Source organism: Ranitomeya imitator, chromosome 1, assembly GCF_032444005.1.
Source record: "Ranitomeya imitator isolate aRanImi1 chromosome 1, aRanImi1.pri, whole genome shotgun sequence".
Taxonomy (NCBI): Eukaryota; Metazoa; Chordata; class Amphibia; order Anura; family Dendrobatidae; genus Ranitomeya; species Ranitomeya imitator.
In genome coordinates, this window is record NC_091282.1 from 827,950,411 (window position 1) to 827,973,845 (window position 23,435).

The 23,435-nt window shown below is 42.3% G+C and overlaps 1 protein-coding gene across 1 annotated transcript in view; it reads right to left on the reverse strand.

Annotated features, from left to right (window-relative positions):
* The window catches only part of SSBP4 (single stranded DNA binding protein 4), a 586,978-nt gene extending 565,716 nt beyond the window's left edge, over positions 1–21,262 (reverse strand). Inside the window, exon 1 of the mRNA XM_069740596.1 lies at positions 21,112–21,262. Coding sequence (XP_069596697.1) covers positions 21,112–21,167 — 56 coding nt within the window. The 5' untranslated portion in view covers positions 21,168–21,262. The remainder of the gene's footprint in view (positions 1–21,111) is intronic.
* Positions 21,263–23,435: the final 2,173 nt, after the last annotated feature.

Consider the following 23,435-nt stretch of genomic DNA (forward strand, 5'->3'; position numbering starts at 1 on the left):
TTAAACATTCCAAAAATTCCTGCAAAACACCTGAAGGGTTAATAATTTTCTTGAATGTGGTTTTGAGCACCTTGAGGGGTGCAGTTTTTAGAATGGTGTCACAGTTGGTCAATTTCTATCATATAGACCCCTCAAAATGACTTCAAATGAGATGTGGTCCCTAAAAAATATTGGTGTTGTAAAAATGAGAAATTGCTGGTCAACTTTTAACCCTTATAACTCCCTAACAAAAAAACATTTTTGGTTCCAAAATTGCGCTGATGTAAAGTAGACATGTGGGAAATGTTACTTATTAATTATTTTACATGACATATCTCTGTGATTTAAGGGCATAAAAATTCAAAGTTGGAAAATTGCAAAATTTTCAAGATTTTCGCCAAATTTCAATTTTTTTCACAAATAAATGCAAGTTATTTCAAAGAAATTTTACCACTGTCATGAAGTACAATATGTCATGAGAAAATACTGTCAGAATCGCCAAGAATCGTTGAAGCGTTCCAGAGTAATAGCCTCATAAAGGGACAGTGGTCAGAATTGTAAAAATTGGCCCGGTCATTAACGTGCAAACCACTCTTGGGGCTAAGAGGGTTAAAGTAACTAATATAATCAACGTGTCCATAATGTTCAATAATCAGCTATGGTTGACAAATAGTTTGTTATTCTGATAATACCAAAATATTATTGGAAAGCATAAATTCGTCCAATATTACTATCAGACCAAGCATGTTATCACCCTACACTGTTATCAATTCCCTTTTTGTATTCTATTACATGATTGGCGAGTGGCAAAATTGCAATGAATTCCAACCCTTTCATGATAATTGATCTATGTTTTATACTAATCAATATGCTTTGTCAGATAGAAAAAAAGTATGGTAGTAATAAAATGACTCCAAGCTCAGAGAAGTATGACGTAGCCTGAGAATAATTCAGGCGCAGTCTTTTTACGTTAGTCAACAAGTGGGCAAGCTTTTGAGTCTGCGGCTTTAAACAGGCAGAATGGTACATGGCACCTCATGCAGTTCAGTCGGCAGGTCCATCGCTATCGTGCTGTTTTATACCAAGAACATGTGATATATTTTGTTTCCTGCACAGGGGGAAAAAAACTGTTCAGAAGCAGAAAATATCCCTCACTAGAAATGATTTGCCTCCCATGGTGCAGAAAATACAAGGAAGGCTTAAGGCGTATCGGAATAGAAATTCTAGCCTTTAAAACTTTCCAACTGAGTTTTTTATTGTGCAGGTGAATCTGGCTATCTGTGCCTTTCCAAGCTCAAAGTATCACTGTATATCAAATATAGATGAATGGAATTTTCCATACATTTTTAATTCAGCCATTTTTAGGCGATTAGAGACTCATTGAACATCGAATTTTTGATCCTTTTAAGTGAAAATGGTTCGAATGAATGCCATTAGGTACATGTATGAATATTTATTCATCCAGAGACAGTTTTCCACAATGTAACATAACATAGTAACATAGTAACATAGTTAGTAAGGCCGAAAAAAGACATTTGTCCATCCAGTTCAGCCTATATTCCATCATAATAAATACCCAGATCTACGTCCTTCTACAGAACCTAATAATTGTATGATACAATATTGTTCTGCTCCAGGAAGACATCCAGGCCTCTCTTGAACCCCTCGACTGAGTTCGCCATCACCACCTCCTCAGGCAAGCAATTCCAGATTCTCACTGCCCTAACAGTAAAGAATCCTCTGCTATGTTGGTGGAAAAACCTTCTCTCCTCCAGACGCAAAGAATGCCCCCTTGTGCCCGTCACCTTCCTTGGTATAAACAGATCCTCAGCGAGATATTTGTATTGTCCCCTTATATACTTATACATGGTTATTAGATCGCCCCTCAGTCGTCTTTTTTCTAGACTAAATAATCCTAATTTCGCTAATCTATCTGGGTATTGTAGTTCTCCCATCCCCTTTATTAATTTTGTTGCCCTCCTTTGTACTCTCTCTAGTTCCATTATATCCTTCCTGAGCACCGGTGCCCAAAACTGGACACAGTACTCCATGTGCGGTCTAACTAGGGATTTGTACAGAGGCAGTATAATGCTCTTGCTTACTGTGCACCAGTGATGCCACACAAAAGACAGAATTGCATTTTCAGTGTTTAGCCATAGCTCTTCTAGCTGCCTTCTGGGACCTATGATATTGATGCGTTATCTTTAGCAAAGGTTGTCATTTCGTAGGGATCCACTTCCAGCACCACCACCAATTACATGACTGAAAAGCTCTTATCCTTTGGTGAGTATTGTGTCCATTCTTTTAAGAAGCACTCCCATTAAATTATTTTATTCACATGGCCACATTCACACGACACAGCACAATTCCCAGCGTTCACTACTGAGGGAAAAAAAAACATGGAAAACAAGCAACAGTTCCAACATGAAACAATACAATTGCCACAATAGAAAAAGATGTCACAGCTGACCCTGTTCCCCACCCCTTCGCAGTATCCTTTGCACACGCTCATTAGATGCTTTATTACTGCTAATGTAAATGTGAATTTCCTGAAACAACAGGAATTTAGAATCTAAAAAAGCCACAGTATTCAGCGTCTAATTTATTTGCAGGATTTCTAATTTTTATTGTTAATAAAGATTGTGACATGAAAAAAAAATTATTGCCAACATTAAAAAAAAAAATAGATTTAACACAAAAACCTGATTTGGAACAATAGGTCATTCTCTAATAACACATCCCTTTTAAAGTGATTCTTGAAGCACATCTAAAATGGTTTCGAGAAAGTACACAGAAATCTTGTCTAATTTAAAGTATACTCTGTTATCTTTTGCTAAATGTGAAATCTTAATCAGTTTGATTTTACTATTTTACAAAGGATTAGCCTACTTACCATTATGTTGGGTAGTCAGGTAAGTATCACATCCCCCTGGGAGACCTGGAGTTAGGCCGGAGTCACACTACAGCGAGATACGGCTGAGTCTCGCAGGTTAAAACCCAGCTCTGGCACCGGCACTCCGGAGTGGAGGGTGCGGCTCCATGTATTGCTGTGCGACCGCACGCTCCACTCTGGAGTGCTGATGCCAGAGCTGGGTTTTAACCTGCAAGACTCGGCCGAATTTCGCTGTGTGTGAACCCGGTCTTAGGCCGGTTTCACACGTCAGTGGCTCCGGTACGTGAGGTGACAGTTTCCTCACGTACCGGAGACACTGACACACATAGACACAGTGAAATCAATGCATCTGTGCAGATGTCATTGATTTTTTTGCGGACTGTGTCTCCGTGTGCCAAACATGGAGACATGTCAGTGTTCGTGGGAGCGCACGGATTACACGGACCCATTAAAGTCAATGGGTCCGTGTAAAACACGTACCGCACACGGACATTGTCCGTGTGCAGTCCATGTGCCGTGCAGGAGACAGCGCTACTGCACGGCAGCAATAGGACAGAATAATTGAATAACACGCACAGAAAAAGTAATGAGCCAGGAATAACCTGCAGAATATTCTAACAATTCTATTTTTTAACTGATGTTTATATAATATAAATGTATTATTTATATACCGTATATCAAAAAGATGCTCAGAGCTGCAGTGGAGATTTCTGGGCTGAATAATTGCATTATACCTAGCTGTCATGAAAGCAAATGTGATCCCTTCCGAACTTTTCACCATACTGTTGGGGGCTTTAAATCCAACATATCTCTTAATATTACACAACTTTAAGCAACATAAACAATTTAATCTTTCATTATGCTAATTATGCAAATTGTCTTTTCAGAGAGGAAGAAAGCTAGAACTCTAGTGCCACCTATTGGAAGGTAGCAATCTTACAACTCAATGTTGACCCTTTAACTAGCCTTGTCACATGACTTAAGGTACCTTCACATTAAGCGACGCTGCAGCGATACCGACAACGATGTCGATCGCTGCAGCGTCGCTGTTTGGTCGCTGGAGAGCTGTCACACAGAGCGACCAACGATCCCGAGGTCCCCGGTAACCAGGGTAAACATCGGGTTACTAAGCGCAGGGCTGCGCTTAGTAACCCGATGTTTACCCTGGTTACCAGCGTAAACGTTAAAAAAACAAACACTACATACTTACCTTCAGCTGTCTGTCCTCCGGCGCTCTGCTTTCCTCTGCACTGTCAGCGACGGTCAGCCGGAAAGCACAGCGGTGACGTCACTGCTGTGCTTTCCGGCTGGCCGACGCTAACACAGGATGCAGGAGGAGTGCAGAGAAGCACAGCGTCGGGGACAGACAGCTGAAGGTAAGTATGTAGTGTTTGTTTTTTTAACGTTTACGCTGGTAACCAGGGTAAACATCAGGTTACTAAGCGCGGCCCTGCGCTTAGTAACCCGATGTTTACCCTGGTTACCAGTGAAGACATCGCTGAATTGGCATCACACATAAATAAAGTTCTGGACTTTCCTCAGCGACCAACGATCTCCCTGCAGGGGCCTGATCGTTGGTCGCTGTCACACATAACGATTTCCTTAACGATATCGTTGCTACGTCACAAAAAGCAACGATATCGTTAATGATATCGTTATGTGTGAAGGTACCTTTAGGATAAGAGCCAAACCAGAATCTCACTTTGCAGACACGGTGTTTCGGGGTACTGCCCCTCGTCAGTGCAAAGTGGAGATCAGGTTTGGCTGTGTGAGAGGCGTCTGACCGGGATCCAAGAAGTATCGTTTCTCCTTGCGGAGATCGACATGCATTGCGGCTTTAAGTCTCCTCATCTCGGCATGCTTAGCATGTCAATGTCCGCAAGGAAACACATACTTCTTGGACAACAATCTTTCATTATGAAATCTATGCATGAACAAATCTGCCAGGAAACAATGGCAAGCTCATAAAGGACGCTTCTAATAGGATGTGAGAACACATTCAGACTTGACTTTTTAATACTCACTTTTTACTTGGCATTTGATTGGACTTGTGCTTTAACTAGTAGTAACATTTTGCATGGACAATGTAAAACATTTTGTCTTGCAAATAAATAATGCAGCAGATATGGACTGTTTTCTTTCCATACCTGCAACCTTCACCCTGACTGTCTATCACAATCTGCACTTTTACACATGGTTTACTACCATGTAGTTCAGCTTCTCTTTAGCCTCCATCTTGATTCCCAGAATTCCAATCTGCATTTTTGCGTCCTCTATGGTCTAATCATTCTCATAATGCGTTAGCACAATATTACATGGTCAGCTAGAGCCATTATTATCCCATCCTGCTATGATAACACTGTGATTTTCCTTTCCTCCATAGTCTCCTAAATTAGCTAATATATTGAGAGAGAAAGAAAGAGTAAGGAAGGCAAAACTGTAAACTACTACATAACAATTATGAGATAGGAGCTGTGCAACTATCATTATTATCTGTGATAGGAGCTTTGGTCTTTTTAGTAGTAAAGCCCATGCAATTGCATCATATAGGCAGTTCTAATGACTGAGATGGTGACCCACTTTAAAGAATATAAAGAACCTAAAGCCATGTAATACTCAGGGAGGGGAGTACCATGATATGACATGACCCAACTGTGAAGAAGAATACCATGAATTTTCAGGTAGTATTACCTTATTACTTTGTTGCTTTATATCCTATATACCGTACATTTTATATATTGGTAGGAGTGCTGACAGACAGAATTAAAAAAAATAAGTCACAAAAATGCTATTTCCATCATCACGAATTGTCTAACACAGCACATGCTATTCCTATTGCTATCCATCTTGTATTTAACTGGCGGGTATTCTAGAATATGTATGTAGTTTATTTATGAAGTTTTCAGAATAATGCAATTTACACACAGGATTCGGCCGGCCGCGACCAATTAGTGAAGCGTGGTTCAAATTGCCACGTAGTATATTGCCCAGCCACGTAGTTTATTGCCCAGCCACATAGTATATAGCACAGACACGTAGTATATAGCACAGATACGTAGTTTATTGCCCAGCCACATAATATATTGCACAGCCACGTAGTATATAGCACAGCCACATAGTATATAGCACAGAGATGTAGTATATAACACTGCCAATGCAGTATATAACCCAGGCCACGTAGTATAGAGCACAGCAATGTAGTATATTGCCCAGCCATGTAATACATACCACAGCCACGTAGCATATAGCACAGCCACGTAATATATTGCACAGCCACGTAGTATATAGCAGAGACGTAATATATAACACAGCCCATGCAGTATATAACACAGGCCATGTAGTATATTGCACAGCGATGTAGTATATTGCCTAGCCACATAATATATACCACAGCCACATAGTATATAGCAGAGACGTAGTATATAACACAGCCCATGCAGTATATAACACAGGCCATGTAGTATATTGCACAGCGATGTAGTATATTGCCTAGCCACATAATATATACCACAGCCACGTAGTATATAGCACAGCCCACATAGTATATAGCACAGAGATGTAGTATATACCACAGCCCATGCAGTATCTAACACAGCCCACGTAGTATATAGCAATGTAGGCACCATATCCCTGTGTAAAAAAGAATTAAAATAAAAAATAGTTATATACTCACCCTCCGTCGACCCCACGGATCAAGCTGAGGCATTTACCGATGCTCCTCGTGAAGTTCCGGTCCCAAGAGTGCATTGCGGTCTCGCGAGATGATGACGTAGCAGTCTCCGGAGCGTCGCGAGGAGCGGGAAAGGCCTCGGCTGGATCCAGGGACCCACAGAAGGTGAGTATATAATGACTTTTAATTTTTTTTATTATTTTGAACATTAGATCTTTTTACTATTGATGCTGCACCTATTGGTCACATAGGGTTAATAGCAGCGTTAACGGAGTGCGTTACACCGCCGCATAACGCGGTCCGTTAACGCTGCCATTAACCCTTTGTGAGCACTGACTGCGGGGAGTAAGGAGCGGCCATTTTGCCGCCGGACTGTGGCCGTCGCTGATTGGATGTGGCCGTTTTGCCGCGACCAATCAGCGACTTGGGATTTCTGTGACAGACAGAAAGACAGACAGAAAGACGGAAGTGACCCTTAGACAATTATATAGTAGATACTTTCATTGGTCTAACTACTGTATAAAAATACTATAGCAGGTCTTGAATTCTCTTTTTTGTTTCACAAAAAGTTTAAATGCCTGCCAAATGAGCATGCCTAAAAGTTATCTATCCGGAGCACCCGATGCATGGGCTCTACTAAGCATGCGCGTTTTTTGTATGGTGAGCGAGGAATAAGTTGCTGTTGTAGACCTCTGAAAGAGGACACGCCAGGAGAATTAAAGCATTGAGTGCTGAAATTCGTCGTGCCTAGTGATTCTTTCCCCAAACACCCTCTATGGGGAGAGACTCGTGAGGCCACATACACATTAGTAGATGCATTATATAGGATGTGTTATTATAATTCACACTGTGCTGTATCATATCCCAAGAAGTCTGTAGAGTAAAACTCTCAAAAAGAGATCAGAAATTGACCTATCCACTTTTCTTTAAAGGACATCAGTCAAGCTCTCATTCCACAAAGCACTGACCTTCTGGCGCAGATTCACAATGCCTCATGGCGAACCGAATGAAAAGGCTCCTACACACACATGGCCTGAGTTAGCCAGGCTGCTCCCACTGGGATTCTATGGCTGGAGTTGAATTGGGAGCAATACACAATCATGCAAATGCCGTTCATATGCAAATGAACCACATTCATATGCTAATGAGGTATATGTCTTGTCATTGTCCCATAAGGAGATCTGGTCTTGCTTGGGGTCCCCTGAGGACAAGTGCTAATCCTTTTCCCCTATTACTTACCTGTTTTGAGATGGCCATTCTTACATTATTATGAAAACCTTTGTTTTAAGGGACACGAAAAGAATACATTTAGCTTAAAATAATGTATTTGTTCCTACCACTGATGCAACAATATGCCCTTTGCATCTGTATGTTTCAGGCGCAGGAACCATTATTATCGGGACCATATAAATCAATTCTTTCGGATTCTCAAAAATAGAAAAATATACGTCTCTTAGGAGGAAGCAGTGTTTTTTCTTCCCTCTAATGCCCATAAAGCAAAAATTTTATTAAAAGGGCAAGTTTAGGCTGCATATTACATCTACTCCGTGAGCATGGCCATTATTCTGTGGAAATATTCTAGTAATAGTACACCTAGTAGAACCGAGGGCTGTGAAATGGGTAAGTCCAAGTTCTGACTCCGGCTCTGACTCTTTCATTAATAGCCATTAGTAAGTAGTAACCAATCTACTGTAGTAAAATCGTAACTTCACTGTATCATTGTTTTTTTTTAGTGCCTTATATTGATAGAACATAAGTATATTTACCGTATATTATTCACAGTTCTAAACTTGCCTAAATGCCTGTGAAAGTTAATAAATTAAGCAACCAATATTAATAACAATAAACCATATTTTTCGGACCAAATTTGGAAGAAAAGTGAAGGTGCGTCTAATAATTTGAATTTAGCTTACCGAGGAGGGCGGGTGCGGTGGAGCGGGGTCACAGGAGTTAGGGTCGCTGCTGCAGGAGGTGGTGGCAGGAGTAGGGTGATGCTGCGGGTCCTGGACTGGGAGATCTCAATCTATGCATGCGCCACCTGCGGCATCCATTTTCCAATGCCCACCATAGAGAAATCAATGGGAAATGCGGGGACTCTGCTCACCGCCAACATTTTCTGAAAGCCCAGGGCCTCACACAGCTGGGACACTCCCTCCTTGCATCGCCCAACTCCTACCACCGCCAGCTTCCTGGAGCAGTGACCCTGCCTTCTGTGAACCCATTCCACCGCAGGCACCCGCCACGGTAAGCTGACGTAAAATTGGACAATAAAACACGGTAAGCTGTCGTAAAATTGGACAATGAAACAACGCACCTCTATTTTATTTATTTTTTTAAATGTCCTATTTTTTTCTCCAAAATTTAGGATTTGTCTTAGGGCCAGGTGCGCTCTTATAGGCCGCAAAATATGGTAGAGTGATGAGCAAAAGCGTAACAATGTTTTGAACGTTTGACTTCAAGCTCCATATCTCACCTTCCAATACTGCTTCAAAAGTGAGACTACCATCATTTTATAGGCAATCATCTTGGCTACCTCATACATAAATTTGACTTGCAACTATTTTGCATATGATTAGTTATCAGTTAAGTATTAATCAAAAGGTCATGTGTCCCAAAATGGTATAAGAAAAACAAATCCTCATACAGCTCTGTAAACAAAATAAAACAAAAATATTTATTACCCTTTTCATTTAGCCCCTTAAGGACCGCTGATACACATAAAAACGTCAGCTGCTAAGGGGCCTTATTGCTTCATCGTCGTTATAAAACGGAGATCGGGAATAAGAAATAGCGCCCCCCATAGTTGGAAAATCCGATCACATGATCTATCATGTAAGAGGAGTGAAAAATGTCCCCAGGCCCCCATGTATCTTAATACTAGAACCGCCATTCTACGATCCCCCTCCTCCTGTTCCCAAACCCAAATGGCGGGCGCATGTGCAAGACCGCTTGCCAAGATCTGCCAGCCGCTACCCAGCAAACGCAGGGATTTTTTCTATTGGTTCCTGAGTTTTGATCACTGTGATAGATAGATCCTATTACAGCTTCTCCCACAAAAATAAGCCATCATACAACTCTTTCTCCATAAAAATAAAAAAATTATGGGTGTCAGAATATAGGAACCTCCTAAAATGATGTTGGGGGTGAGGAGTAAGGAAATCATTATATATTTTATTGTAAAAGTTGCAATACATAAAAAACTACATACATTTTGTATCATTATCAAATCGACCTACAGAATAAAGTTGACAAGTCAATTACAACATTGGGAAAAAAAAAAAAAATTCAATTCAAGAATTGCTGTTTCTTTTTTTATTCCTCCTCCAAAGTCAGTAATAAAAAGCAATCAGCCAAATGTACCAGAAAATGATCTTGTCATACAAAAAATGAGGCGTCATACGGCTCCATTGATGGAAAACTTCAGAATTTGGTGAAAGAAAAACAAATGATTTTGCTTTCAACTAGGTGTTTGTTATCGTCATAATTGTATTTATCAACAGGGTAAAGTTAACACTTTATTTGTGCAGCCCGTGAACAGAGTGAAAAGTTTCTCGATAAAAAGTTAATAAAAGTTAGGCAATAAGTTATATGTACCCCCAAATTTTGCCACTGACTACTCATCCTGCAATAAAACCCAAGCCTTTGTTACAGATACTTAGTAGAAAAAACATTAAAATAATATACCGTAGCTCTTGGAATGCAGCGATGAAAAAGAGAAAAAAAATGCTTTGTCCTAATGGCTAAGCAGGAGCAAATCCTTAAGGCAGTGTTCCCCAAGTCCGGTCCTCAAGAGCCACCAACAGGTCATGTTTTCAGGATTTCCTTAGTATTGCACAGGTGATGGAATTATTGCCTGTGCAGGTGATGCAATTATCACCTGTGTAATACTAAGGAAATCCTGAAAATATGACCTGTTGGGGAACACTGCCTTAAGGGGTAAATCCTTTAATGCCCATGTGTGCAGGGCTCAGAGGCTGCGCTCACTTCACAAGTAGCTGATGCCGGCTGCTTTACATCTCCAGCATCTGTCTGCTGAGGAGCAGGGACTGGTAAGTACTAATGGTCCACGGACCACGGTGTAGGTATTTCTGGATGACTCAGAGAAGTTTAGAGAAGAGCGACCAGGATGGTGAGCGGACTGCAAAGTATGTCCTACGAGGAACAGTTAAAGGATCTGGGAATGTTTAGCTTGCAAAAAAGAAGCCTAAGAGGAGACTTAATTGCTGTCTACAAATATCTGAAGTGCTGTCACAGAGGAGAGGGATCATCAATAGTGATGAGAGAGTGTACTGGTTGCTCGGGTGGTCTCCGAGTATTTGCAAGTGCTCGAAGACTTAGTTTTTTCTGACCCAGCTGCATGATTTAGGGCTACTAGACAGGCTGAGTACATGTGGGGGTTGCCTGGTTGCTAGGGAATCCCCACATGTAATCAAGCTGCCTATCAGCTGTAAATCATGCTGCTGAGGCAAGGAAAACTAAATCTCCGAGCACTTACAAATACTCGAAGACCACCCGAGCGTGCTCGGGAAAACCCGAGCAACGAGTATACTCGCTCCTCACTAATCATCATTATTCTAATTTGCACAAAGAAAGACTAGAAGCAATAGGATGGAACTGAAAGGGAGAAGATACAGGTTAGATATTAGAAAATAACTTTTTGATGGTGAGTGCGATCAATGAGTGGAACAGGCTGCCACGAGAGGTAGTGAGTTCTCCTTCAATGGAAGTCTTCAAATAGAGGCTGGACAGACATCTGTCTGAGATGGTTTAGTGAACCCTGCATTGAGCAGGGGGTCGGACACAATGACCCTGGAGATCCCTACCAACTCAATGATTCTATGATCAGGAGAATGGGATCCTGTCACCCGTTCGGCACTCCAGAAAGTATGTGAATTAGTCAGGTGGTCTTCCAAGACTGTGAGGCTCCACTGTAGTTTATGGGAGTTGTGAAACATTAGGCAATAAGGACAAAACCCATGACCTATTGTAGAGAGCCATGTGCATGCATCACCTCTCCCTTAATAGGGCCTATTTACACAGCTTTTTACAAGGATTTTACTGCAATACCGCATTAAAAAAAATGCTTTAAATACTCATTGAAGGAGCTTCCTGCTGACTTTACTGGAAAATGTTGAAAATAATGTGAAAAAACATCCTTGTGTGACTTAATGGAGCTTTTCCCATTCAATCAGTTTGAAATGTCCATAGGATAGGTCAACAATGTCTGATCAGCCAGGGTCCGACACCTGTTACCGGTGTCAGCGCCGGCAGGAATTACTCACTTGCAGACCTGGCCGTCTTTCGGTAGTGGCCGCGGCAGGGTACAACACAACCTTCTCCTATTGAGTAGGAGGCGATGTGCAGTACCAAGCCCTGGCCACTATCAGAAGACCTTCCGGGTCCGACATTTCCCGGGAGCCGGGTGTCGGACCCTGGCCGATCAGACATTGATGATTTATCCTAAGGATAGGCCATCAATAAAAAAGTAAAGGACAACTTTGCATCTGCCATGAAAATAAGGGTTGTTTGTATCCTCTGAATCAACTCGGGCTTTTAGGTTTAAAACATGTGAACCTGATGTATCTAGGTCTTTTTCCAGCCCATGTAGAAGTAATACTGTACATTTTCATACTGTTAGACAACAGCTAGATAGATTCGTCTTTCAGTATCTCTGGAAAGCTGGGTAACAAACTATATGGAACTGTGGTAGAGATCTGCTTAATACTAAATCTACCAAGATAAATTCTCAATTTGTGGCATCGCTAGACAGAAGTACCTTCCAGGAACCTGAGGAAGCTTTGTAACCACCATACATCCTGACAAAGGAGAGGATGCAGGAGTTGTCCCTGCACAGCAGCGCTCTCATACCTCCTGGCCGTGCAGGGAACTGCAACTGTCCCTATTAACTTAAATAGAGACATTTTATAGTTCCAAGTACATCTTGGAGGTTGGGGAAGCGGAGCAAGGAAAACAACATGAAGGGGGTACGTCACTGCATCTCCTGAGAGAAAAAAAAACTGTGGATTTTTTAATAAAAATAGTGAGAAAAAAAAAATCATCAAAAGTAATAGGATTTTTTAATTCAGCACCCTCAAAATACCTTAAATCCATTGAAAATCTTTGCACCTGAAAACAATTTTTTTAATGTAGACCTGAGTAATCACTGGCAATTTGCTCCTGGGAACCTAATCATTAGGGTAGGTTCACACAAGCCTTTTGATTTCAAGTGCTGACAAAATGGACAGCACACGGACCAAAGTTATTCAATGGGGTAGTGAAGATGAGCGATTTTTCACTTACTGAATAGGAGTGTAAACAAAAAAATCACAGCATGCACTCAATGAACCCATCGCAGAATTCAAGTCTATGGGTAGATAAAAAAATAGAAAAATAAAAAAACGGATGCCATGCGGAGCCACATTATAGGATCCGATTTTTATGGATACATCACAATTCTGTAATATCAGAAGCTGCGGGGCTGTGTGCACACCTTACGTTTCTGTGACTTGCAGATTTAGATATAGAGTGTGTCAATTCTTTCAGAGATTTTGGTGCAGAGTTCACTGAGTGAGGGATAATCTAAACCGAAAACACAGCAAACATACTCCTTTTTGCAGCTGCGATTTTCCTGCCAAGAGATGCAGAAATGGTGCAGAAATTTTTTCACCAAATACCTTAATGGTCTTGTAAATGATTAATAGCTGCTGCTGTAAAAAACAGATTCCATGCAGACAGCATACAGTATGTATGACAACAAGTGAGAAAAATTTCATCCAAGTTTTCTGGATGAAACTCTGAACTACCATATTTGCGGACTATAAGACGCACCATATTTGCGGACTATAAGACGCACGAAACGTTTTTGTTTTTTTTTAAATAAAATGGTGGTACGTCTTATAGTCCCATTTTATGGGGTTGGCGGTGGACTGAGGTCACAGGAGGCAGGGTCGCTGCTTCAGGAGGCAGGAAGGGTGCGATGCTGTGGGCCTCGGGCTGGAGGAAGGGGTATCCCGACACTGCGAGGATGGACATCTTAGAAGAGCCCAGAGCCCGCATTCTCACAGCGCCTGGACACCCCTTCCTCCCAGCCCGGGGCCCACAGCATGGTGCCACCAGCCTCCAAAAGCAGGGACCCTTCCTCCTGTGACCTCGCTGCACCGCTGCCACCCCTACCTCCCGAGACGATACCTTCGGATTATAAGACGCATTTCCATTTTCCTCCCAAATTTTTGGGGAAAAAATGCTTCTTCAATTCTGAAAAATACGCTATTTTTAGACGCTCGTGTTAACCCTGCCTTTAGGGAATCCTAAAGCACAAGCCCAGGTTTGGTATTAGTATACATGACAGAATCAGAGGATTATTTAACTAAGCAAATCTACTAAATAAGTATTCATTCGTCACCAGCATTGTAATATCCCATCATGACCATTCGCTTCGGATTCGAACTATTAGTTCATCTAAAACAAGTATTGCACACTTGGTCACATCCAGCATTATCAGATGGTTTTCACAAAATCACAGTTTGTAAGCCGTTAGGCTACGTTCACATTAGCGTTAAGCTAATGTGCGTCGGGTTTGCGTCGGCGACGCAGCGGCGACGCATGCGTCATGCGCCCCTATACTTAACATGGGGGACGCATGCGTTTTTGTTTGTTGCGTTGTGCGACGCATGCGTCTTTTTTGCCGCAAGCGTCGGACCAAGAAAACGCAACAAGTTGCATTTTTCTTGCGTCCGATTTTCGGCAAAAACCGACGCATGCGTCGCAAAACGCAGCGTTTTTGCGTGCGTTTTGCCGCGTTTTTGCGTGCGTTGCGTCGCCGACGCAGCGGCGCACAACGCTAGTGTGAACGTAGCCTTAGTGGTGAGACATAGCTTACTTTTACCAGCTTTCGGCTTCTGTAGGACATTGGTACAGTGAGAGAGGTGCCTTCATATTATACAATCTGCTAATCTGCTATTAAACAAGAGCACTCAATTAATCCTGAAGATTTTAGATAGATCTTACTTAACCAGATTATGGCTTGCAATTTTCTGTTGTTTTTTTTGATTATTTAAAAGGATATCACCTAACTGGCCAAGAAGGAAAACTTGTAAAGCTGAACAATGAAAAAGAAGTAACAAGACTCTTCTCTCTTCTGGTATTAGGTTCCAGAAATAAGATTAGAGTCATACTATATGTAACATAAACTTAATTTTGGAGGAAAAAAAGGCCTAGTGCAAACGCATTTTTCTAAAATACCCAAACAAAAATGATTCTCCATTGACAAGAAAGTCTAGATGCCCTAATATTGGACTACTAGAAGTCCACTCCTACACGATTGTACATCAGCGCTGGCCTAGGAGCCAAGTACAGTACATACTGTCCTTAGTATGATGGTAAACAATTTGTATAATCTCACAATTTGGCAGTATGAGCCGAGAACTGTTGGGTGGAGTCTTTAGTCATAGGTTCATAACACAATATTGTCATATTAAAGCACTTGATATGGCCAAGAACTATTCCTATTTACTTATATATACATCATATTCCACGGCTCTTTACATACATTGTCATCAATGGTCTCACAATCTAGATTCCCAATCTATATGTCTTTGGAGTGTGGAAGGAAACCGGAGAACCTGGAGGAAACCCACGCAAACACGGGGAGAACATACAAACTCCTTGTGGATGCTGTCCATGGTGGGACTTGAACCTAGGTAAGTAACAGTGCTAACCACGGAGCCACCAAGCTGCCCAGAACTCAGATGAGCTGGAGAAGAAGAGCTTTGGCTCAAAGAATTCTTGGTAAATCAGTGGTCTGGCACAAAATGGGGTCTGGACGAGAACTGGAAGAGTTGCCTAGCAGGGACAGTCTGGTAAAAATTACAACTGGGAACAGGGTGATCCAGGACATAAGAGAGCAGGGCATGGGTTACTCTCTGGCACACAGAAGAACAAGGCATGGGGTGACGTAGTACTCAGGAGAGTTTGATAATAGTAGTTTGGCATATAGGAGATCTGGGAAGGAGTTATGTTGCACACAAGGAAGTGGGGGAACGTTGGCATTCCCTGGGTAAAAAAGAACTTTTGCCATTGTTAAAAAAAGACTTACACTGCTCACTAAGGGCCTCGAAAAAGGGACTAAATCTGCTTCAACTCGCAATGGTCAATAGATAAAAAAAATCCTTGGACACTATACGGTGTTACCAGAAAAGCTTAAGGATTTGTGAGGGTTTAGGATATTATGAGTAGAAACACTGTCATGTGGTTTAAAACGTTCAATAGATTCCATTGCTAATATTTATTAACACTGAATATAGTCTAAACATGTCCCAAATTTTCGACTTTGCTGTCTGACCTTAGCTGGGACCTGTGGACTACGGAGCCTGTGATGCAAGTGGCAGAGGTGACGCTCAAAGACAGAGAATTGGTGGTTGACTATAAAACATGGAATTTGCTCATTGTTTCGGGAATCTTAACCAATAATGAGAGAAGGGTTGGATGACCAATGTCAAAATTGGAGAAAAGAGTTGGTCATATCTAGTAATGCCATAGATTTAAAATAACTCAAGTAATATGTATTCATCAGTTGCGTTTATTATCCACCGTTGGGGGGGAAGTATCCAAATAAGTTTTACAAGATCACTCCAACAGAGTTTGGTACAACCAGTAGGAAACATTGGCCTTTCCTCATAGCTACACATAGTTTACATGTCTTTTTATGTGCTCAATGTAGAAGACAAGGTCAGTGCTGGACATATACTTTGTGCTGCAGGACACATTGGCCTTGTCTTCAGCCCCACTATCTCTGACAACTGCGATGGTAACTTGGTTTGTTTGACAACTTTGCAAAAACATCGCTAAGTTACAATAATGATAGCATCTGAGTGTACACCATCTCCACTGAAGGACAAAGTGTGACGAGTGGACATAACTGTAATAAGGCTTCTTTCACATTTCCGTCGGTACGGGGGCATCACGAAGCGTCGGCGCGATGTACCAATGGAAGGCCGCCAAAACCCGACGCATCCAGTGCACGACGGACGCAACATGTGGCCATACGTCGCAATCCGTCGGCAATACAAGTTTTTCAAAAATCGACGGATTGCGACGTGACACAAAAGACGGAAGTGTGAAAGTAGCCTAAGAATACCACCATTGCTGTTCATATCAACACAGTTACATAGCGCACCTACAAACCTGGCCCATATAATGGGGCATGGGAGGCTGTTATTGAGAAGGTAAAGGTTATGCTCGTAACATAAAATACATTCTATTCTTGTGTTAATGAGCGTTTAGTCTCAGATTAAACAAGTTACACAGACACACGTTCAGGAACAGGCCACATGGCGCTGCACACCCTATATTACAAATATAATGCCCCCATAGCAGGGCATAATGCACACACACTTGGCAAGAAACAGCAGAAGGGAATAGAAATGGGCTATCTAAAGCCAGCTAGGAGGATTTCAGTTTTTTCCTAACCTGCTCTAACAGTCCACACAGACACAGTTACCAAAACTTTTTACATTTTATAAACTACACAAAGAAAAGAATAGAAAGATGATGTCAGTGCCAGCAGGAAACATACGAGATGGCAAAAGTGTCCTGATGTGAAAGTGTGACAACTACCCCAATCACAATGTATCACATGACAATGAAAAGGTGTAAAACATAGTGATTGAAGTAATACAAAATAAACTGTATGGCTGTTCTTTATACGAACATACAACCCCACATATGGCTGTTCTGTATACAAACATACAACCCCACATATAACTGTTCTGTGTACATACAACCCCACATATGGGTGTACTGTATAAAGACATACAACCCCACATATAACTGTTCTGTATATAAACATACAACCCGCTGTATGGTGTACAGTATACAAACATACAACCCCACATATAACTGTTCTGTGTACATACAACCCCACATATGGGTGTATTATATAAAGACATACAACCCCACATATAGCTGTTCTGTATACAAACATACAACTTCACATATAACTGTTCTGTGTACATACAACCCCACATATAACTGTTCTGTGTACATACAACCCCACATATAACTGTTCTGTGTACATACAACCCCACATATGGGTGTACTGTATAAAGACATACAACCCCACATATAACTGTTCTGTATATAAACATACAACCCGCTGTATGGTGTACAGTATACAAACATACAACCCCACATATAACTGTTCTGTATATAAACATACAACCCGCTGTATGGTGTACAGTATACAAACATACAACCCCACATATAACTGTTCTGTGTACATACAACCCCACATATGGGTGTATTATATAAAGACATACAACCCCACATATAGCTGTTCTGTATATAAACATACAACCCCACATATAGCTGTTCTGTGTATAAACATACAACCCCACATATAACTGTTCTGTGTATATACAACCCCACATATGGGTGTATTGTATCAAGACATACAACCCCACATATAGCTGTTCTGTGTATAAACATACAACCCCACATATAACTGTTCTGTGTATATACAACCCCACATATGGGTGTATTGTATCAAGACATACAACCCCACATATAGCTGTTCTGTATATAAACCTACAACCCCACATATAACTGTTCTGTGTACATACAACCCCACATATGGGTGTATTGTATAAAGACATACAACCCCACATATAGCTGTTCTGTATATAAACATACAACCCCACATATAGCTGTTCTGTGTACATACAACCCCACATATGGGTGTATTGTATAAAAACATACAACCCCACATATAGCTGTTCTGTATATAAACATACAACCCCACATATAGCTGTTCTGTGTACATACAATCCCACATATGGGTGTATTGTATAAAGACATACAACCCCACATATAGCTGTTCTGTATATAAACATACAACCCCACATATAGCTGTTCTGTGTACATACAATCCCACATATGGGTGTATTGTATAAAGACATACAACCCCACATATAGCTGTTCTGTGTACATACAACCCCACATATGGGTGTATTGTATAAAGACATACAACCCCACATATAGCTGTTCTGTGTACATACAACCCCACATATAGCTGTTCTGTGTACATACAACCCCACATATAGCTCGTCTGTATACAAACATGCAACCCCACACATCGTGTACAGTATACAAACATACAACTTCACATATAGCTGTTCTGTATACAAACATACAACTTCACATATAGCTGTTCTGTATACAAACATACAACCTGCCATATGGTGTACAGTATACAAACATACAACCCCACGTATGGCTGTTCTGTATACAAACATACAACCCGTCGTATGGTGTACAGTAGACAAACATACAACCCCACGTATGGGTGTACTGTATACAAATATACAACCCCACGTATGGCTGTTCTGTATACAAACATGCAACCCCCCGTATGGTGTACAGTATACAAACAACCTCACACATGGTGTACAAGTATATAAACATACAACCCCACGTATGGGTGTTCTGTATACAAACATAGAGCCCCACGTATGGTGTACAGTATACAAACATACAACTTCATGTAATGGTGTACAGTATACAAACAAACAACTTCATGTAATGGTGTACAGTATACATACAACCCCACATATGGCTGTTCTGTATACAAACATACCCCCCCGTATGGTGTACCGTATACAAACATACAACCCCACGTATAGAGTACAGTATACAATCAACCCCACACATGGTGTACAGTATACAAACAACAACCCCACACATGGTGTACAGTATACAAACAACAACCCCACACATGGTGTACAGTATACAAACAACAACCCCACACATGGTGTATAGTATATAAACATACAACCCCACGTATGTGTGTTCTGCATACAAACATACAACCACACGTATGGTGTACATTATACAAACATGCAACTTCATGTATTGGTGTACAGTATACAAACATAAAACCCCACTTATGGGTGTTCTGTATACAAACATACAACCCCACGTATGGCTGTTCTGTGTACAAACATACAACCCCACGTATGGTGTACAGCATACAAACATACAACTTCATGTATTGGTGTACAGTATGCAAACATACAACCCCACATATGGCTGTACTGTATACAAACATACAACCCCACATATGGTGTACAGCATACAAACATACAACTTCATGTATTGGTGTACAGTATGCAAACATACAACCCCACATATGGCTGTTCTGTATACAAACATATAACCCCACGTATGGGTGTTCTGTATACAAAAATACAACTCCACGTATGGTGTACAGTACACACAGTATACAAACATACAACTCCACATATGGTGTTCTGTATACAAATATACAACCCCACGTATGGTGTACAGTATACAAATATACAACCTCATGTATGGGTGTTCTGTATACAAACTTACAACTTCCCGTATGTTATTTTGTATACAAACATATAACCCCATGACTGTACACTACATACAGTATACAAACATACAACCCCACGTATGGGCGTTCTGTATACAAACATACAATTTCACGTATGGGTGTCCTGTATGCAAACATACAACCCCACATATGGGTGTTCTGTATATATATATATATATATATATATATATATATATATATATATATATATGTACACACACACCTCCACCTATGGTGTTCTGTATACAAAGCCATGCATGGGTGTTTTGTGTAGAAACATACAAATACATGTATTGGTATTCTGTATACAAACATACAACCCCACATATGGTGTCCAGCAAAGATACAACCTCATGTATACAAACATACAGGCGTACTATGTCAACCAGATCATCCAAATCTGTGAAATCTACTCCATAAAGGCAAGGAATCATCTGGTGGGACTCTTATAAGAAATGATATGTAAATCCATATTCTTAGAGGAATTATTGTCCTGAGCTTGAGAAAACCAGAAGGAGGCAGAGGTGGAGTGTCAGCTTTGTCTTGCCACAATGACAATCAAGTTAACCAGTTCTTGCCCATTCTGTGCCTCACAGCCTGAACACAAACAATCCCTCAGCCCAGCGATGCTTTGGGGTGCTGAAGCCCACCGAGGGGATAATAAGAAGGCTGGGAAGGATAATGGGCTGTGGTGGGCTTAGGAAGGGGTCATTGTCCCGGTATGGGGCATCCGTTGCTGGGCAGCGGATCGTGTCTTTGGGGGTGGGATGCCATGGAAGCATGCTGGAGCAGGGACAGGGACCGGCAATTTACACACGAGGGGGATTCTCCAAAAATTGCAGCTTACATGCAAAGAGTGAAGTTGCCAGTGTGGCCGCAGCCAAAAATAAGGAGGGAATTTCAAGAGTGCAAGTAACTTCATGTGGAGAACCCCCGCCTGCACCCTTGTGCCCAGCACCCATCCCCACACACCCGCTGATCGGTGCCCACAATGGAAAAAGTTTGCAAGTCCCTGAGAAAGTGCTGAGCGCAGAGCGCGGTGCCAGGAGCCCCCATGCCAGTCCAGCTGCCGGCAAACTTCTGGGGAGCAGTGATGCCAGCCGTGCCTCCTCCTGGTCCTCAGCGGTCCGCGAGCCCAGGACTGGCACTGTGAAGAAAGCAATGAGTGGCACTTACTTTTCCCTCGCCTGGCTATCAGAAGGGACAGTGGATCCTTTCCCTTTGGCATACATGCTTGTTTGAGACTTTTCCTACTCAACACCTGTCAAAGGAAGCAGCCAGCAATGCTCTCTCTATCTCCATAGCTACCCCTTCAGTTTTTTACATCCCAAAGCATTGGCCACAAATCAGGCACATTTTCTAATGGGGGATCTTGAAACAGCCAGAGCTTTTTTTTCTTTTTTTTTTTTTTTGTTCAGCTGTTCCAGGAATCGGACACTTCCCCCGCCCTGATGAGATGGCAGCGTGTGTGATGGAGGGGAGCGTGTGTTTCTGCACTCTTAAAGGGGCGACGCCACAGCCGGGACCTGATCACTGCTTACACCGCTGTCCACCCCGCTGGCTTAAAGGGGCCGCATGAAATAGGCAGGGCAGTGAAGGGCATCAGCCTGAATGGTCTGTCCGGTATGATCTCCACTCCGTGCCAGGAATCCATCCTGCACAGTTCTGCCAGGGTCCGAAACGTGGCACTGCCAGCCAAGCACTTTCCTATTAAGCCATTAATCTGTCACCAGGTTCTTGCCACCCTGTCTGAGAGCAGCAAGATGTAGGGACAGAGACCCTGATTCCAGCGATGCAGGGGCGGCCATATCATAGGTGCAAGAGGTTAGGGGGCCACTACCACCTCCAAAGCCAGTGGAATTGTGCATACATGGGACCCTCTTCTATCTGTGTCCACCAGGGCAGTGATGCACCACTACGGGTATGTGCACACGTCTTTAAGACACTGGCGCACCTGCCAAAGTTTTCCTTGATGAAGCCACTTCGGGATGAAGACGTCTTTTTCCTGAAGCGGCTTTGTTGGCAGCATTCTTATCGCTTTTGCTGTGACTCTGCTGCCAATATCTTTTTTATATAGTTATATAGTTTAAAGATTGAATGAAGTTTGTCTTTGCCAAAACTGTGTATACGTGTATGTAGATTGAGCAGGGGCGGACATACCGCCGATGCATCTGCCCTAATAATGAGGGCAATCTGGCCTGTTTCTCAGAACCCAAGGCTCCATGAGCCCCCTGGCCAGATTGCCCACATGTGCAGCAGGCAGAGAGCGAACCCTGCAACTCTGCTGCCTACAGGAGAAGATGGCAGAGGAGCTGCAGGAATCCGACCTCTGCTTCCTGCACAGTGCTTTCTGTCTGACACCGGCGCGGGCGGCTGGATAACGTCAGCATGCACCACGCGCCTGTGTCAGAAAGAAAGTTGCCATCAGCAACGATGCTGCGGGGGAATGGACGGAGAGGTGAGTGGTGTGGTTTACTTTTATTACCAATACACTGGGGAGAGGTCCAAGACAATGGGGGGTGGTGAGGGAGAACAATGATGGGGGTGGTAGAGAGGACAATGATAGAGGTGGTGGAGAGGACAATGATGGAGGTGGGGGAGAACAATGATGGGGTGGTGGAGAGGACAATGATAGAGGATGGGGAGAGAACAATGATGGAGGTGGGGGAGAGGACAATGATGGAGATGGGGGAGAGGACAATGATGGAGGTGGGGGAGGACAATGATGGAGGTGGGGAGAACAATGATGGGGTGGTGGAGAGGACAATGATAGAGGTTGAGGAGAGAACAATGATGGAGGTGGGGAGAGGACAATGATGGAGGTGTGTTGTGAATTCAGCTTTTGGGCTCCCTCCGGTGGTTGTAGAGGGTAATGCAGTTGTGCCTGGACTGCAGGAGTGGACAGGTGTATCTACTGATTGCAAAACTGACTGGGGTATATAGCTTTGCAGGATCCTTTAGTCAGTGCCAGTTGTCCATTGTTCTGGAAGGATTCACTTCCCTGCTGGTCTCTCCAGTTTGCTGTGCTTTTCTACAAAGATAAGTCCTGGCTTTGTTTTTGCTGTCCACCTGCAGTGGACCTTATAGTTCTGTGCTTTTTCATGTTTTTGTCTTGTCCAGCTTAGTCTGTGAAGGATTTTTTGCAGCCTAGCTATTTCTCTGGAGATGCAGATATACCCCCCATGCCTTTAGTCAGATGTGGTGATCCGTATTTTCTGCGGTGGATATTTTCTAGTGTTTTTATACTGACCGCATAGTACTCTGTTATGTTCTTTCTTTTTAGCTAGTATGGCCTCCTATGCTAAAATCTGATTTCATATCTGCGTATGTTATTTCCCTCTCCTCTCACAGTCAATATTTGTGGGGGGCTATCTATCCTTTGGGGATTTTCTCTGAGGCAAGATAGGTTTCCTGTTTCTGTCTTTAGGGGTAGTTAGATCTTAGGCTGTGCCGAGGGGTCTAGGGAGTGTTAGGTACCCCCCACGGCTACTTCTAGTTGC